Consider the following 18,412-nt stretch of genomic DNA (forward strand, 5'->3'; position numbering starts at 1 on the left):
TAACATTGTAGGGTACGTCCACATGATCGAAAATTACCTTTTTTTCTCTCTGTCGTTCTTAAAATGATTTCTGTCCACATGGCCTCGACTCAAGAAATGTCTGCGTTTGTCTACGTGAAACCAGTGAAACTGACTAAAAACGCTGTAGTTCACATGCCAGGCCTGGATGTGGCGCTGTAACTGCCACAGAAATACACCAACAATGGAGAAGAAGAGACGGGGAGATGCTGTGGAGAATACAAACACCAGAGAGTTTCTCTCCAAATCTGGAGACTTCCCAAATCCTCCTCCATCCTAGAGAGAAGTGTGTCAATGTTTCTGGTATTAGTGGAGACTTTTGTGCTGTTTTGGACTCTGATGCACCAATCACTCTGCAGTTAGTGTCCTCACTGAGCAGAGGGTGCTGCTGGGAGCCCGTTCCCCGTCCCAAAGCACTCACAGGAGAGCAGTTCTCGCTAGATTTAGAGACTGTTCACACCTTCTTAGCAACTTTGTTTATAAAAAGAGACTAGCGACCAGGCGAAAGGGAGAAATCATTCCTTCCCATGCATGTGTCTCAGAGTCCAGTTCAGTAAACAGTCTATGGCTCCGCCTCTCTCCTCTCACACAGCAGCACAGTTGTTGTTTTGTGACGCCGTGGGGTTAGAGGTCAGAGGTGGGGCGATGACTGCATTATTTAAAAAAAATATGAGGTTTCTTCGTCCAGACGACAACGCCATGGGGGGAGTTTTCAAATCTTCCCACTCTGGGACCAGGTTTTTAAAGATAATGTTTTCAGGCTCTGATATCGCCGGTTCCATGTGGATGGTCGGACAAAACGATACTGAAGTTGTGCGGTTGCAGGAAAAAGCGATTCCGTGTGGATGGGCCCTTAGTTAGTGAGTTAAAAAAAGTGCTGGTAGGTAAATTGTAAAACTTTTGGACAAAGCCAGGCTAGATTTAACCCTGTGTTTCCAGACTTCATGCTTAGCTAAGCTAATTGGCTGCTAGCAGTAGCTTCATATTTAGCATACAGATATGTTAGTGGTATCAATTTTCTCATTTATTTTTTGTCAAGAAAGTGGATAAACACAGTTCCCAATATATCCAACTATTCCTTTAATATACATATAGTATCTATTCCAAATTGTCAAACTAGTCCTTTAGAGAAAATAACAGATACACAGTCACCACAAACAAATACAAGTCGATATGATGTCATGCCACTAAGCACTAACTGAGCTAATTTCCTTTAATAACAAATTCAAAGTTGATTTCCTCTCTTTGCCTGCAAAGAGAGGAAATCAACTTGGTGGCCAACTTGGTGGTCAACCTAAATCATGTCTCTGCAAAATTTGTGGGATTCGATTTCAGTGATGCCATCGTGAATTCTAATAAACAAAGCTGTATGTGAGCTGAGACAAGGTCAGAACATGGCTAAACAATCATTTATCTGCAGTATGGAAACTGCACGACAGAGCAAATTGCCAGCCTGAGAGTGAGAACTGGTGAGAGCTTTACATAGGAAATGAGGATGTTTGTGTTTGCATATAGACACAACTGACATCCACATACGCTCTCTTTAGGTCTAATCAAAATGGTCCAAAATAGCAGCCTCTTCCTGTGTTTAGTTGTTCCAGAAAATCTCCACCGACTTTAGCAACTTCAACCAACAAAGCTTTTTCCGCCTCCTGACTCTTATGAAAAATATCTACTTGAGAGCACATAAAAAATGTACAAATGTATTTTACTGTGCAAAGGCTCTCTATAAAGACTGTCTGGCTTTGACACACACAAAAAAACTCCAAGTGTGTTCCCCTTGTAAAAAAGGTCTGGATCAGAGTGAAACACAATTCCACAGTCAGCTCTGGTGGAAGAATTTTCACGCGCCACAGACCCACAACATAAAGAATACTGTATGTAAATGTTACTTTTTACAAGCATTTTCTTTCAGATTCGCATCTGCTTGCATGATAGAGAAAACACAATTAAATGACAAACAGGAGAAATGGTACGAACCGTGCCGTGCCCGTGTTTGGGTCTGAGTTTAAGGTTGCAGACGTAATCTGATCTGAATTCAAATGCTCTGACTGTGAGGCTCTGAGTGATAAGAAAAGAAGGGACAACAAACATGCAGACAGAGCAGCTGGAGACTGGAGACTGTATCGAGGAGACTCAGGTACAGTGAGCCGGCCTGACAGAAATACAGTGGGCAGCTTCGAAGCAATGGAAAAGAAACTCATCCAACATTAACGTATGTTCTTCCCATTTCCCCTTATTAGGAGCTCACAGTGAGGTTGCTGCCCAGCCGGCACAGCTGCACATGAAACTGCGTGGCAGAAAAGCAACAAAGGCCAGCTATTTCTAGGATTCCCATAAATCTCTGGCAGCCACAACAGTACTGGACACTACAAAAAAGAGTTCCTGCGTTCCTCTCTTCTCTTAAATAGGCTCTGGTGCAGCCAGATCACTGTGGATCCCCATGACCTCGAGTTAACCTTCACAGTCGCAACATCACCCTCAACACTTTCCAAATGTGAAATGACTACGCCCTGGTGTGACTGCTAATTCATGGTTAACACCTCGTCCTTAATGCCCCTTCTTCAAGACTTCCCTGGTGTAAAAGGGATCCATTCTGCTGTGCTGCCAGTGTATGGAAGACTTTCACTTAAAGCACACCCTGGCTCTATATTCAAAAGCCCCAAAAAGCATTACCAACTGATTGTTTGAATTAGAAGGGTGTGATTTCGTTCTATTGTCCCTGTGAAATGACATTAAACACAGAGGCTGTGTGTTTTTCTAACTGTAAGCGAGAGGTGAGAATCTCATTTTGAGGTGTGATTTTGCATCATACGGGCCACCAGTAACACCTCAGAGCAGAGACATGCAACAGGTTTCGAAGAAGTGTTTTCAGTGTGGGAATTAAACCCAAACAGGCCTTAATTCTATTTTTTAAAATCTTTTAAACGAGCAACATAGGAAGAAGGGGTGCATGACCTTTCACCCCAGTCCCAAAAGGAAAACAGTCACTTCAGGAGTATTTACTGAAACAGCTCATCAGTCACTGACAAACGGGACAAGTAAAGGAGACAACACAAGCAGCAGTAAATCTAAAGTCGACTACCATGACTTCCTTTCTGCAAGCACATAACGTCACAGGAAAAATCACCCAGAGCCAGGCAGTGAGACGACTGGGTGGGTCCCGACTGTCCCACTCTGTTTCTCAGGCCCGAGCGTACTCACACTGCCTGAGGGGAAGAGGCAGTGACACAGCAGATCCCCACTGTGGGAAGAAAGAAAAGACAGAGCAGCGAGTCCTGCTGTCACGTCTTTGTGTGTTAAACAATCAGAGGCAGCACGCTGAGAGCCTGTCACAGTGTCACTGCAGGGGGGGGTTAACTGCCAATAGAGGAGCAGTTCAACCTGGTTATCACTTGGGTGGCCCTCAGGGCGCAGAGGGAGATGAGTCAGGGAGCACCACTCCTCCGCGGCCAGGCAGACACTTAAAGGGGACGATCCCGCACAAGCAGGTGTGGCGTGAGGAGCTAAAATAAGAACTTTTCTGTTGAGGAAAAGAACTATTTAAAACAAAAGTTAGGACCACCAGCGAAGAGCGCTCTCTTAATAAAAATGACGTGGCTACATTACGCACCGTGAACACATCTTATAAAACCATGTGTGGAAATGAGTAAGGTGTTAATTATGTGTGTGCACGTCACTCGGTAGTCACAGCCTCTTCTCTGTGTGTCAATTCCTACCAGTGACCTCATCCGTATTTTTTCTCAAGGATATCCCTCTCCTTTCGAGGCACAATGAGGCAGCTTCCTGTTTAGAGAAAGGCCCGGTCCAGGCCTTCACTCACCCACCCCTCACCTTACGTAATTTCCCTGTTATTCTTCCAGTATCCCAGCAATGTCGCATCAGTGGAAATTTACGGTTAGTTCCATTCTTCTGTGTGTACCAATTTTCTTGTAATTCCATGGAATGTGCATTACATACAAGCAATTCCTCACCTTTGAAAAATCTGGAGCCTTAAAAAATGACTGAAATATTCAATTAACTAACAAAATTATTAGTTAACAAAAATGTGCTGATCATTTAATCAATGAATGATTTCAAAAATGCTTCTTTTAGAAGTTCTCTTAAGCAGCAGCTAAATAAATACTGCATTCGGTGGTAAGGCTTTGGACCTGGATCTCCAGCTGTGTTTGCTAATGTAATGGTGACTTGAGGTGGAGAATAATGACATATGAAGGGTGATTAAAAATATTAGTAATCTTAATTTGTTTAGAAGGAAGTCAGATAACAACTGCGACCCAGAGCTCCAGTGAAAGCGACTCAACAGTGTGTTTTGAGCATGAGGATGAGAAATGGATGTTTTCTCTTTTTTCTTGGATCTAAATGTGTAAAAGTGCAGGATGGTTAAATGTGTCATTTAAGATTACATGTTTATCAAGAATTACCATTTATTTGTATGAAGAAGTAAAATGAGGTTTCTTTACGTGTATAAGTTTGTATCCTATCATCTGCTAATTTTATTTTTAGTCATTCATTTGTTGTGTTTACTGTCTGTTAAAGGTGTCCTATCTTTTATTTCTACTTTTACAAAGATATGTACATGTGTATGTGTATAGGTTTGTGCTTTTGTGCACTTTGTAAACTTTTGTTTTTAAACGTGCAATAGAAATCGAGTTTATTAATATTATTATAAGTGTGTATGACTGTATGTGTTGAGCCCAAGAAGAATAGCCAATGATTATGCTAGAGTGAATGGGGATCCTAATAAAGACATAAGAGCATAAATATGTGCATGTAACTATAGAAACGAACGGTGGTCCCACATGAAAATTAATAATTACACAAATGCGATTTGAAAACATGACGCCTCCAGTGCGCGTACACACACACACACACACACACACACACACACACACACACACACACACACACACACACACACACACACAGAGGCACACACACACACACACACACACACACACACACACACACACACACACACACACTGAGAATTCACTGTTCACTAAGGTAGGAGACATGTTGAATCCAGCTGTTCGACCTCTAAAATGAAGCTCGCCATCATAGATTCTGGACTTTTCAGTGATGGAGATGTCATTTTTAGATTTTTTTGTTTGTAATTTAACTTTTTGCAAAGAACTGATTGCTCAACGCAGAGTATGTTTATGTTTTCACCCATGAAGATCTTTGTTTAAGATCCATAAATGGCATGTATGCCAAAAAAAAATAGGATTTTTTTTTTTAATGTGTCAGCTAAAACATAATTACAGATGATGCCTGTGAGTGAGTTATTTTCTGAAATGTGGGGTTTCTGGTCCACAAAACAGATCCAGCTGCACCTGCCTCACAAATTACTGTTTTTCCACTAACAAATTAACTTGTGGTTTTTCAGTTTAGAGTTTACTTCTGAGTGTGACTTTTCTCTTTTATGAACTGTGGGAGAGAGAGAGAGAGAGAGAGAGAGAGAGAGAGAGAGAGAGGGGGGGGGGGGGGGAGAGAGAAATTTCAAATTTTAAGTCAGATAAAACACAGACAAAACACAGACTCAATGACCATAAACTTGCCATTGAAAACTGAAAAAAAGTCAGGAGAAGCAGAGACAGAAACTCTCTTTCTCACAAAGTGTCCAAAATACAAAGAGATAAGAGAAGAATTACACACAATCATTATTTCATCTTTCTGGGAGAAGACATCTCCACTGTGGAAGTGGCAGGAGAATGTGTCAGTGCATGCCAAGCATCAAGAAATGTTTATATATGTAAGACTGTTTACTGTTTATCTGTGTGTTTATTCTCATGACCACTTATTATTATAGGATTGTTTATTATTTTACACACACATTCCTACACAGACAAACGCGTGCGTGCACACACACTCACACAAACCACACACACAAACACACACTTCTTTTAAGTTTTATTATTTATTATACCTATGAAATGTATTGTTTTGTTGCATTGAGAAAGAGAGAGAGAGAGAGAGAGAGAGAGAGAGAGAGAGAGAGAGAGAGAGAGAGAGAGAGAGAGAGAGATGCACATAATCTGACAAACCTGAAGGGCAACTTAATGATCTACAGCCATAATTACACTTCCGCGGCGTATTGAACAAGACAGAGGAGAACCGCACTTGGCAGCATTTCCCCAGTAGCCTGGCTGTACCTGCGGGCAAACTGAGCGGTGAGGTGAAAATCTCCCTTTCTCTCTCTTCTGTTGCAGTGACAAACAGAAACATCTAATCTGTCATCGAGCTCTAACCCCTCCAGAGGACACATCAGACACAGGTCCAGGGGTCAGGCACGGGAAGGAGGGAGGGAAAGCTGTTGAAGGGCACAAACATTAGAGACCAACCCACTGCGTGTTGAGTCCTGCCCTGCGCTTTTTCCCACATCACACTCACATGTCGCAGTGATCGACTGAGCCCGTGTCCTCCTCTCTCCGGCCGTGGGATCGCTCCTGCTGCTGCTCGACTTTCACTGGATATTTACACATATGTACAGGTGCGTGGAAAAGTCTTTTACAGGTTACGGTTGTACCATGTTGGGCCGATGAGTCGCTTCTGTGCTGCTCGGTAACACTTTTCTATTGGCTTTGCTGTGAGTGGTCATTTTTAACTCGGGCAGTGATATGGACAGTTCGGACGGTAGTTAGACCCACTGATTTTGTTCCTGTGTGCATGGCAATTAAAAGTGGCCTGTATGTAAGAAGATGTTAACTAATAAGATTAGTTTAATAAACTGTATGAGTAACCTTTGTTGGATACTTTACATGCGTTTTTACGCAAATATGTGCGTATTTACGCATTCTGATTAGGATTCTAAGAGTTAGTTTCTCTGTGCCGTGTGATGTAAAACTGAAACAGATGGTTTGAATTTTGTCTGGCAGAAAAAAACACTGCCAGTAAGGATTGAGAAAAATGTCCAATTAAAACTTTCCTTTAGACCATGAAAGTATCCCCTTATTGCCAAGTGGTAATGATCCGGCTTCCCCCTCATTAATCATGTAGATATGACCGCTATTATGTGCAATCATCTATATGTATTCTGGATATTGGAGATTGTTTCTAAATTCATTCAATACTCCGACTTCCTGTCGTTAATCTCCATGTTTATTTTTGCGTTATGAATACTAACCTAACTTTCCTCTCCTCTTGTGTAATGCAGGCTGGCTCTGGTCGCCTCCTAGTGTGCAGCCCGGGCATTGACAACATGTGATTTTTGGAGGAAAATTCTCAAACCACAGGAAAACACATACGATAGCATCAAAGGGAACATATCCTCTGCGTCTAAGAGCTCACTGCTTCTGTCTTTCAAGCTTTTTAACACCAAGAAAGAATGCACAACCAGAGGACTATATGACTCCTTCTCTGTGGATCTAATTTCAAAATAAGAAAAAACGTGAGGAAAAAAGAGAGAGAAGGCATCTACCTGTGGAAGCACCAAAAAATGGCCACAGAGTCTTTCCACTCTGCTTATGCTGCTGTAGCCCCGTCCACCATCCCCATGTCCCCCTCCTCGGGAAACTTGCTTCGGATGTTTCGTCAGTACCAGAGCAATGCGGTCATCTTAGAGCATTACAACTACACCGGCAAACTGCAGGAGAACAAGTACAAAGACGGACTCAAACCGGAGGCCATCGCTTTCCTTCTGGTCTGCGTGCTTATAGTGGTAGAAAACGCTGTGGTGCTTCTTGCTATCTGGAAGAACAAGAAATTCCATCTGCCCATGTACTACTTACTGGGCAACTTGACTCTCTCTGACCTGCTCGCGGGTTTCACCTACATGGTAAACATCATAACGTCCGGCTCCAACACATTAAACATGACCCCGGTGCTGTGGTTCCTGAGGGAGGGGGGTGTGTTCATCATGCTGGCTGCCTCGGTGATCAGTCTGCTGGCCATCGCCATAGAGCGCCACGTTACCATGGTGAGAATGAAGCCGTACCAAGGGGACAAGCAGGGGCGGATGTTTGCTCTGATCGGGGCGAGCTGGGTGCTGTCTGTGTTCCTGGGCGTCCTGCCCGTCCTTGGCTGGAACTGCATGGGGCGGCTGGACCATTGCTCCACGGTCCTCCCCCTCTACGCCAAGAGTTACATCCTCTTCTGTATCACCATCTTCAGCGCCATCCTCATGTCCATCGTGGTGCTGTATGTCCGCATCTTCCGCATTGTCAAGTGCAACACCCACCGCCTCGCTTCAGTTCCACAGCGCAAAGGCCTCTACAGAAAGTCCCAGAAGTACATGGCCCTGCTGAAGACAGTCACCATAGTGCTGGGAGTCTTCATCATGTGTTGGCTGCCCCTCTTCATCCTCCTCTTGCTGGACTTCTGCTGTCCAGCCAAAAGCTGTGGGGTGCTCTTTAAGGCGGATTATTTCCTAGGCATTGCTATGTTCAACTCCCTCCTCAACCCCATCATCTACACCCTGACCAGCAAGGACATGAGGAGGGCCATTCTCAGGCTACTCTGCAGACACTGCCTCTTGACAAAAGATGGACAAGTTAAGAAGATCGGGATGCCCTTCCTGGAGTGCAGCACCAGTAAGACTGATGCAGCCTCTCACAGACTGGAGGGACTGGAGACAACCGTGTCCTCCGGTAACTTTACACCCTCTACTGTCAAAGCCATCTACCCCAGGATGTCGAAAACATGACACGGTGACTCACTGAACACAGAGGCTAAGCATTCGGACTAAGACTTGGCTGATGCAGCCTCTCACAGAGTCTCTCTAATCTCAATTGCATATGTGCTCCAGTCGGCCGAGCGTACAGCAGGAGGTGAAGTTTTGTGTTGCACTCTGCCAGGGTTTCAGTGAACAGAATAAGCGCAACGTATGTGATAGAAGTCCAAATTGGGAGAAAGCATTCACTTTTTAAGTTTCTATAACACTTTTTCTTGTGAAAAACTAGCATTACATACAGTATACTGTATCTATTAGACACTGAAACAAGGCCAGTATTTCCTTTTCTTCTGGAAAGCATTTAATTTTATCAGTGTTGTTTTCCACATATAAAAAAAACCTGTGTGCAGTCGTTTCACATAAATTCAGCTAGTTACGCTGTACATCTGATAGACTTCATGGGTGTAAAGCCAGAGCATGAGGTTTCTCCTTATCTCCTCTCTCTGTGTAGCATATAATGACATGTTGTTACAAACACGAAGCATCCACACCCAAAAGCTGCTGCCAAACCCATGTAATTTCTGCCATGTGAGTTTTGGTCAGCAGCGACGCCGGGTAGAAGTCCCCCTCGGCCAAGATCAGAGGCTCAGTGGCCTGGAGACGCACGGAAGACGTCATACGGAGGGTTGTGCTGAGCGGTTTGCAGCTTTGGAGGTCCCCTCAACATATGTAGCGACACATGATGAATGACTTAAAGCAATAAAGCCGACAGTGGAGGTTTGTTGACGCCTCCCTGGTTTAACAGACTGGAATATTCTATAGCTTGTGGACAAAAAAGATTTTCCTTGATGGAGGAAGTTCACCAATGAAACGATGGGATTCTGTTTTTCTCATGAGAGCGCAGATGTAATCTTGATCCGCACGGCAGTCAGACAGTCAGAGTGGGAGTGTGTGGGCTTCAGAGTACTGGGGGATTTCCTTGTGGTTCTAGTGACATGAAATGGTTACTTTTCAGACTGTAATATTGTACATAAATGTAAAGAGAAAAAAAATATATTTGTTTTTTAATATACATGGTTAATACATATAGCCTTTTCAGAGCTTACCAGAGCTGCTTTTTGTATTACAGAAACCACACTTAAGTTATGATGTCTTTTTTTATATGTGCACTGAATAAAACATATGTGAATGAAGTTTACATGGCCCTTTGGATGTGTTCTTCACTCGTGAGGTTTCAGCTCTCACTGATCGACACCCTTCCCCTTTCGGACTGCCACACACAACTTGAATATAAAGCCTACGGAGCACTCACTATTCTGATTATACATGCAAAGTACAGTAAAGACAAACTACGGAGATATTACCTCATGATGTCTTAGTAATTGGCTGCTGACATGAAACAAAATACTCCACAAATACTGACACATTGAGCTATTGGGAGATGGGAATCTGTGTATTGGTTTAATATTTGAGAAAATAACTTTTTTCTTTTTTCTATAAATGTATATTTACTATGTTAATAAATACTGAGAGAGCAGAAAAAGTAGAAATAAATGGCCGTACAACAAATTTGATTTTTTTTTAAGCTTAAAGGGTGAAATGTTTGTAAAGACAGAAGGTGATTGTCATTGCTGGGGGCGATACACGCTATCAAACACCACCACGTAAGACCTACATTCAGTTATACACCAGGTCAGTTCATGTGTAGTACTAAAAGTACACTAGTTGAGAGCGAGGTAAGCATCAACAGCACAAAGCTTACTCAAACATGAGGGGCAGAGATGAAAGGGAAATGAAAGAGGGCCTTGACTAACAATACCCCACCTCCATGCAAACCACTTGTTAACCAAGATATCACACGTGTGGCAGAGGAATAGATGAAGCTGCAGAAGCACGCTGGTGTAAGCTAGATGAAGCTGTTTACCGTAAGGAGACCACATTATTGGTGCGTGGCTCTTCCACGTTCTGGTACGTGTGAGAGCGAGCCTCCCCCAACGCCGTGTGTCACCCTGCCCACTCTTAACCACGCGCCACGCTGCAGTGGTACGCTGCAGTGGTACATGTCGTGGCATTAAGTCTGTTTCAAAGCAGCAGGAAGTTTCACTTCTCAGTAACGCAGGCTAATAACAATACAACACACACTACTTGCAGTGCAGAAACACTCAGTGTGCACTATCAGTGTTGTCTGATAGAGGTTTACATTTTTTCATCACTGATATAATATTATGCCTGTTTTTCTAACTACTATCATGCCTGAGGTATGACAAATTGGAGATGAATGTAACTGTTTTCTTATGGCACAGTTACAGATACCTATTACAATAATGTATTGCCACAAGGTGATTTCTAAATACATTAAGAGAGAATAATGCCACATTAAATGAAGCGTTAATATTTAAACAATATTACTTTTTAAAACAATCAAATGTCCTGAAACTCATCTGCTAATGAGAGCCAAGCTTGCATTGCAAAGCATTGATTCATTAACAATGGTGGTACATGGAAGATGGGGTGTAAGAACAAAAATCAGTATACTGGTGTATCTTGATATTATGTTTCATGATACTGTATCCATTTTTGATTATCCTCAGAGACCTGGAGGAGGCACCAGTGAGCTCAGCTTACATGAGCGTCTTTGAGAGTCTGTAGCAGGCTCCATTTGAAACATAGAGTGAAGATATTCATATCATATGAAACTAGACAACCTAAGGAATCCATTGGTGCCATGATATGCTACAAGGGCTAAATAAAGCTCCAATGTTAGACAACATTTGGGCAAATGAAAAACTGGCACGGACATGCCAGGACCAGTCCTGGTCCTGGTCCTGGTCCAGGTCCTGGTCCTGGTACAGTCCCAGTCTGGTCAGATGTGTACATGAACTGATGAAGCCTCTTGGATGAGAGGTGAAACAAATCACCAAGTCCAGTTGCTTTGGACTGAAATTGCTTTGAGGATAACAATGACCTGGACGAATGAGAACATTCACAGGCTTATGGCATGGACATGGAATATTTTTATTCCAAATATCTGAATAAAATTAGGTTATTTGGTTCCCCACAAGTCTCCCCCTCACAGACTATAATAATCCTATGCAGGTTTTTGTCAAAAACAACATGCATGCAGTATAAACCTGTTGTTTTCTGTGGTGATGTATCTTTATTGACTCTTCCTCCCCAGAATGACAACAGATGCATATATCCCAATATACTGAATGGCAACCCCTCTATCATGATATTGTATCAGTAGATTATTGCCAATATACAGCCCTGCATGACGAGCTCAATTAATCACATAAACAAGAGTAAGTGTTTGATTAGAATCTATATATCCACATATTTGTGTGAGGGAAGAAAAATAAACAACCCAATAGAATAACAGGTCTGTGTGATGCTGATCTTTAGTAAATCCACAATAACCAGTAAGCTGCATCAATCAGAGTCAGTTGTGAGCACAGGCAGGGGCTTCTATCCTGATATTAGTTCATTTCACGTCTCAATATCCATATATATCACGATATAGCATGATGTACTGGTAATTCAATATATCTTTATTATATAACCACGTTTTAAGTATATTTTTCTGTGAATTCAATATGTGACAAATAAAAAGTGCCATGTATTTCTTCATTTTATTAAGAGTTTTAGTGCAAAGTGAACATAACATGCAAGAATCAGAACGTAAAGTGTGGTCCAAATGAAAAACATATTGCCGTAATATAGTTTGGCCACTGGTTGTTCAACATCGCAAGAGAAACAATACAATTGTTTTAACAATAAATATCGTGTCATCGCCTGACATCAAAAGTCAGGATGAATGGTTGGAATTGTTACAATAATGAATAAAGGATATATAAAGGATAAAAAATATTAAATATGAAGTAGTTAGCAACAAACCAAACTTGTTGAGATGCTAAAAGAAAAAACAATGGACTAGTTGGCTAAATGTATGGGGAAATGATTGAAATAACTTCTGCCACTAGTATGACCACAAAGGCCAAAGCAGCCTAAACACTGACAGTTCAATTGTCTGAAAAATATATTGTAAAAAAAAGAATCAACATTTATAAAATGAATGGTGTTAAAAACATCTTGATGAGGGGGTACTCGAGCTCATCACACAGAGGTGTGAGGGAACAGCAGTCTGACTAATAGGGATGGAAAACAAGAAGCCGTCCCTCCATAGAGCTAGTAACAAACTGGAATGTGATTCATATGCCCTTTATTTGTACGACTAAGAAAAATTTAAAATAAAAAAGATGTACAACTATCCTCTCAGTTCATCTACACTGTGTTTAGACTCCAATAACAAAACAGTAGCACTGATGTTGAAAACCTGTGTAGGACGACCTTTTCCACCCAAAATAATTGATTAAAGGGAAATAGATATCGGCATTGGTATCAATTCAATCTTATCAGGTCCCATTTCTACCGGCTATTCCACACACAAGCCTCTTCTAAAGCTTTGGACAGTTGGCATTTTGTAAACCAGTTATGGAACTATAACCAAATCTTCTGTGGGGGGTGGACAGACGATGGAAACTCAAGCAACAGAATGTTTCTGGATCCATGGACTGGACGCCTTTGACTATGCTGGTCTTAATGAGGATCGTCTTCATGTTTTCTGTGAACATTCTTCCCTCTGTATCCCTATGTTACTCCATTTAAAAAAAGAACTACACTATGGTACCTATGCACTATTTTCTTTATTTCTAATATACCTCACCGGTCGTGCTATTACTCAGCTGTTGTTATATAGGTGAGGCCACACCCATGTTGTCTTGTTTGTTTAAAGCCCTGACAAACCCACAGTAGTTGAAACAGTTAGACTTTTTTAAAGATTAAGCCACTATAATAAAGGCCTTTTCATTATTTTCCTTCACTGTTTGTCATTTTGGAATGCCCAGATTACCTTCCTATTAATACGATTTTGTTCCCCATTTTCCAAGAGCACCCGACACTTGTTCGATCTTGGTTTGAGCACACGGAGCAACCGGTCTATTATCTTTTTTTTCTTCTTTTTAAAAATAAACTATTTAAAACAACCCCCCTGAGAGACAGTTAAGGTGGTTCGGTATCTGGCTGGGCGCCTCCCTAGGGAGGTGTTCCAGGCACGTCCAGCTGGGAGGAGGCCTCGGGGAAGACCCAGGACCAGGTGGAGAGATTATATCTCCACACTGGCCTGGGAACACCTCGGGATCCCCCAGTTAGAGCTGGTTAATGTGACCTGGGAAAGGGAAGTTTGGGGTCCCCTGCTAGAGCTGCTGCCCCCACAACCCGACCCCGGATAAGAGGCTGAAGATGAGTGATTTTTAAAAAACTGTATAAAAGGGTTTCTCTCTGCAAAACCATGTAGGCACTTACAAAACATACCAAGATAGTTCTGCAGTGACATCTAGTGGCCGACACTCCACTCAGCCTCATCAAACACTAGAATGTTCTGATGAATCCATGTTGCTCAGATACAAGTAGAGAATAACTATTAAACCAAAGGTCTGAGATATTTATTGTTTAAAAACAGTAGAAATGTTGTATAGTACAGAAGAAAACAAACACACATTTACAGACAAACAAAAATAACACCTCCATCATTCAGCTACCATTCCGTGTTGACAAAGCCCCACAGCTGGTCACCTATGTCACTCCGAGATCGCACAGAGGTGTCGATGTTGATGGGAGTAGCCAGGTCTGCCCCGTAGTGCACTGCAAGAGGACAAAACAGAACAACAACCTGAGCCCAGACACACACGATAAAGCCAAAACTAGCCGTCAGTTTACAATCAAACTGTCTAGACTTACATAATATATGTTGGGAAAACAAAAAAGGTATTAAGTGTATTTTTTGGTGAAAAGTGGATGCTTTATACAGAACATCTTACAACCACCACATTTTGAAGATATGTGTCACCAATTCAGTATGTGTACGTACGTCTCCCCTTCTGTTCCTGAGTGATGGAGTTGAATAACGGGCAGAAAAATGATGAGGCATAAAAAATAACAGAAAACAAAACCGTACCTCCTTTTAAGATGTTGGGTTGTGTGTCATATTCCCACTTGACCTTGGTTATTAGGTAGTACACCTGAGCCACATATCTGTCGAGGGAAGATTAAAAGCTATAATCAGAAATACATCAAACTATTCACAGTTCCCAAATGTAAGTGCTCTCACATGGGGGACGGACTTTGTTAGGATATCTGAGACTCACACTGCTGAAGGGATGACCTCGGTCGTGTCTTCATCCACCTCGCACTGAAGAGTCTCGAGCTCGTGTTCAGAGTTTCTCAGACTCTCCAACTCTCTCTGCAGAAATCTGGAGGAGGATTGAGGATGCTAACACAGAAAAAGCCAGGTAGGATTCATAATAACACTGAAATGATTCAGGGTCCCTCCAGTGCATTTTTTCATGGCAAACAGATGTAGAAAAAGATACTGTAATTCTGAGTCAGTCATCTGGCTCTTGGCTGTGCACTGCCTCAGCTGTTCCTGCAGGCTCTCCAGCTCCATGTCTCTCTGCTTCTTCTCCTCCTCCATGTCCAGCAGCCTCTGGCCTGCACTCTCCTCAATCTGAGCCACATCTGGGGATGCAAAAGATGCAGAGACAACAAAAGAGGAAGAGAGAGAGTTGCAGAGGAATGGTTCCAAGTCTGAGACACTGTCATTAGGAAAGTTCAATGGATGCATAAAGAATGCAGTCCAGCTAATTGTTGCTGATATTAAACACTATCCAGGACCGTACAAGCTACTGTAGATGAGAGATACGGCCTGATCCCTCTTTATTTAGCAGTAATAATGTACCTAAAATAGAATATTTCCAGCAAAAAACCTGCCTTTTAAAATCTGCGTCAAAATCTTTTTGGTTTCAATGTGTTGGTCAGAAAGAGCCTGATGCTCATCTTTCACTCGTCTCAGTTTCTCCGGTTGGCTGCTGTTGATCAACGCCACCAGCACCTCCGCCGTCTCCTCCAAGTCCTGGAAGTTAGAACTTTGAGCCATTGTGGTGACACTGAAAGCACAAAACAAAAGAGATTCAATCAAAATTAGAGATGCACGATCCGTTTCAGATACCTGGGCTGAGCGTATCGGCCGATACCCGATACCCAATACCGATCCTACTGTTGAATGAATGAAGTGTGTACTTTGACATGTGAGCGGTGAGTGAAGGCATCAGGCTTGACAAACATTTAGGCTTGTTAAAAACAGGTAACAAATTAACACAGATATAAATGTACTTAATAGTATGTACTAACAAATAACAAAGTGTACATTAGCAGCAAAAGAAAAAAACAACACTTCCATGTAAAGTGCACTGCAAACTGATATTTTAAAATGTTATATAAAACTTTAATCGGTAAAACACAGAATTGTCCACAAAGCAATTTCAGTCAAAAGCAACTGGACTTGGTTATTAGTCTAGGAAGACGTTTCACCTCTCATCCAAGAGGCTTCATCAGTTCATGTACGCACCTGACCAGGCTGGGACTGGACTAAGACCAGGACCAGGACCAGGACCAAGTCCATTTGCTTTTGACTGAAATTGCTTTGGGGATAACGATGTCCTGGACAAATGAGAACATTCACAGGCTTAAACATAGAAGTGACTACATCGCTGTAACTGTATTGCTGTGTATGATATTAATAAAAAAGAAATGACTGGATCGGTATAATAGATCGGCCTCATTCATCCCATATCTGACCCAGCTGATAAGTCAATATCGGAGCTGATATTTGATCCAGGCATCGGCTCTGTGCATCTCTAATTCACACAGTGTTCTGTTCAAGGTGCAGTGAGGTCATCAAGGCTTAACGTCATCAACAGTAAACAACCAAACAATATAAAACAGCGACCTCTCCAGTGGTGGAATCAATATCATGATTTATTCAAAGTTATTTCAATAGAGGGGGCAATATACCAAAGTGTAATAATACTAAATGAGATGTAACGGTCATGTGACAGTTTACCGCATTCAAGCAGTACATAGTCATTTTTAAGAAGTACTCATTTTAAGTGTTTACTTCTAGACTGATAATAGAATACCAGGTCATTTGAACTGAAATTATGCATAGTATGAGGGGTCGCCGGTTCGGGTCCCTGTGTGGACCATGAATGGAGCGTGGACTAGTGGCTGGAGAGGTGCCAGTTCATCTCCTGGGCACTGCCGAGGTGCTGTTGAGCAAGGCACTGAACTCCCAACTGCTCGGGGCGCCGGTCACTGGCAGGCCCCTCGCTCTGACATCTCTCCATTAAGTGCATGTATATAGGTACTGTCTGTGCATGTGTGTGTGTATTTCGGGCCGGTGTGTGTAACCTGTATAATAATAATAACAGAGTGAAAAACATCGAATTTCCCCGTTGCGGGACTAATAAAGGAATTCTTCTTCTTCTTCTTCTTGTTAGTGACAACAAGTTGAAATAGAAAAATAGTGTCTTTGGCTTAAGATAAATGAAGCGGAACAAAAGGTGACATGTTTCCTTGTTGGAGTAAAGAGGAACAGCTAAAGCCCTTAACTACTGCATTTAACAAACTTATTTTAGTAAATCACTTTCCAACACTGACACTTTTGCACGAGTTTGAATGGAACAGTCACAGCAACATACACAAGCAGCCACCGCGTCGGCTAAAATGGGCTGTTTACAACGATAGTTAACGTTATAACTAAGCTAACGTTATTTATAAAACGGTAGCTACGTAGCTAGCGACACTAAAATGACACTGACAAACATTACACGTTTCAAACAATATTGTCACCTCTTTAACTAAGTACTAAGAAAGAGGTTTAAGGGAAAAACCAAGGTTTATTGTTGAAGTGAAGCAGAAAACTTACCGAGCAGCTCTTCTCCGTGATTCAAACTCAGAGCCTGAGCGCGCGCCTCTCCCTCTTCTTCTTCTTCGGTGATGCGCGGATAAACAGCAGCCTGTCACGTGCACAGCGCCGCCTGCTGTACAGGAGCGTCACACCGCGTGAACGCCACAAACTACACACTATCCATTATCAGTTTTTTTTGTCCAAATTATTAAGAATAAGAAATGGAATTATACCACGGTTAAGAGATATGACTTTTTAAACGAATTATTACAATACATCCCACGTCTTTATTTAAGTTTTCTGTATTTATTTTTGGCTTATTGCTTTTTTCTATGCCTCTGTATCTTATTAAGTATCTAAGTGTTCTTATGTTATGTCATTATCATTTTAAAGTGTATTGTTTATTGAAAGGAAAACTGACTGTCTTTACATGCATCCCTATCTGTGTCAAGCCCGATGCATACTGTTCTATGTTTGTACTATATTTGTTGTAATTTACAAATAAAGGAAAAAAATTAAACACATTATCCAAGTTTTCCTTAGTTTATGAAGTAAAGACAGACTCAGACAACCCTTGTTTATTCATCATTTGTTCCTTGTTCCTATTGTTTTTCATCCACTTTGTTTTGAAAGAGCGCTTGTTTGGTACATTTCACGGTTTCTATTAGGGGACGATTCAGGTTAAAAAACACAATTACAAAATACCCCACAATATGCCTGCTCAATACCACCCATCCAGACCATAGACATAGACCAAAGAAAGAAGATCCTGACTGGTTTCCCTCCACCAGCTTTATTTATTTCATTTATCTAATCTTAATGCTTTGGTTCGTTTCCTTTTTTAGACCTTAACGTCTTGTTTGTGGTGATCGCCTGTTAGTCTTTTAAAGCTTCTTATTTACCTTAATGAGTAAATGGGACAAATCATTTTTCTAGTCATTAACTTACTGATAGTTTTATAGCCACATGGTGTCATTTCC

At 41.8% G+C, this 18,412-nt stretch overlaps 2 protein-coding genes across 2 annotated transcripts; one reads left to right on the forward strand and one right to left on the reverse strand.

The window, feature by feature from the left end:
* The first annotated feature begins 6,143 nt into the window (after positions 1–6,143).
* On the forward strand, positions 6,144–9,794 carry s1pr5a (sphingosine-1-phosphate receptor 5a). The gene is made up of 2 exons (XM_083931585.1): positions 6,144–6,511; positions 7,175–9,794. Exon 2 carries the CDS (start codon positions 7,457–7,459, stop codon positions 8,660–8,662), a length of 1,206 nt encoding a protein of 401 aa, XP_083787711.1. The 5' UTR covers positions 6,144–6,511; positions 7,175–7,456; the 3' UTR covers positions 8,663–9,794.
* Positions 9,795–14,206: 4,412 nt separating this feature from the next.
* Positions 14,207–15,625, reverse strand: spc24 (SPC24 component of NDC80 kinetochore complex). The gene is made up of 5 exons (XM_083931586.1): positions 15,455–15,625; positions 15,058–15,202; positions 14,833–14,937; positions 14,643–14,719; positions 14,207–14,329 (listed from the first exon to the last, which is right to left on the reverse strand). Exons 1-5 carry the CDS (start codon positions 15,618–15,620, stop codon positions 14,223–14,225), a joined length of 600 nt encoding a protein of 199 aa, XP_083787712.1. The 5' UTR covers positions 15,621–15,625; the 3' UTR covers positions 14,207–14,222.
* Positions 15,626–18,412: the final 2,787 nt, after the last annotated feature.

Source organism: Echiichthys vipera (genome assembly GCF_963691815.1).
Source record: "Echiichthys vipera genome assembly, chromosome: 17".
Taxonomy (NCBI): domain Eukaryota; kingdom Metazoa; phylum Chordata; class Actinopteri; order Perciformes; family Trachinidae; genus Echiichthys; species Echiichthys vipera.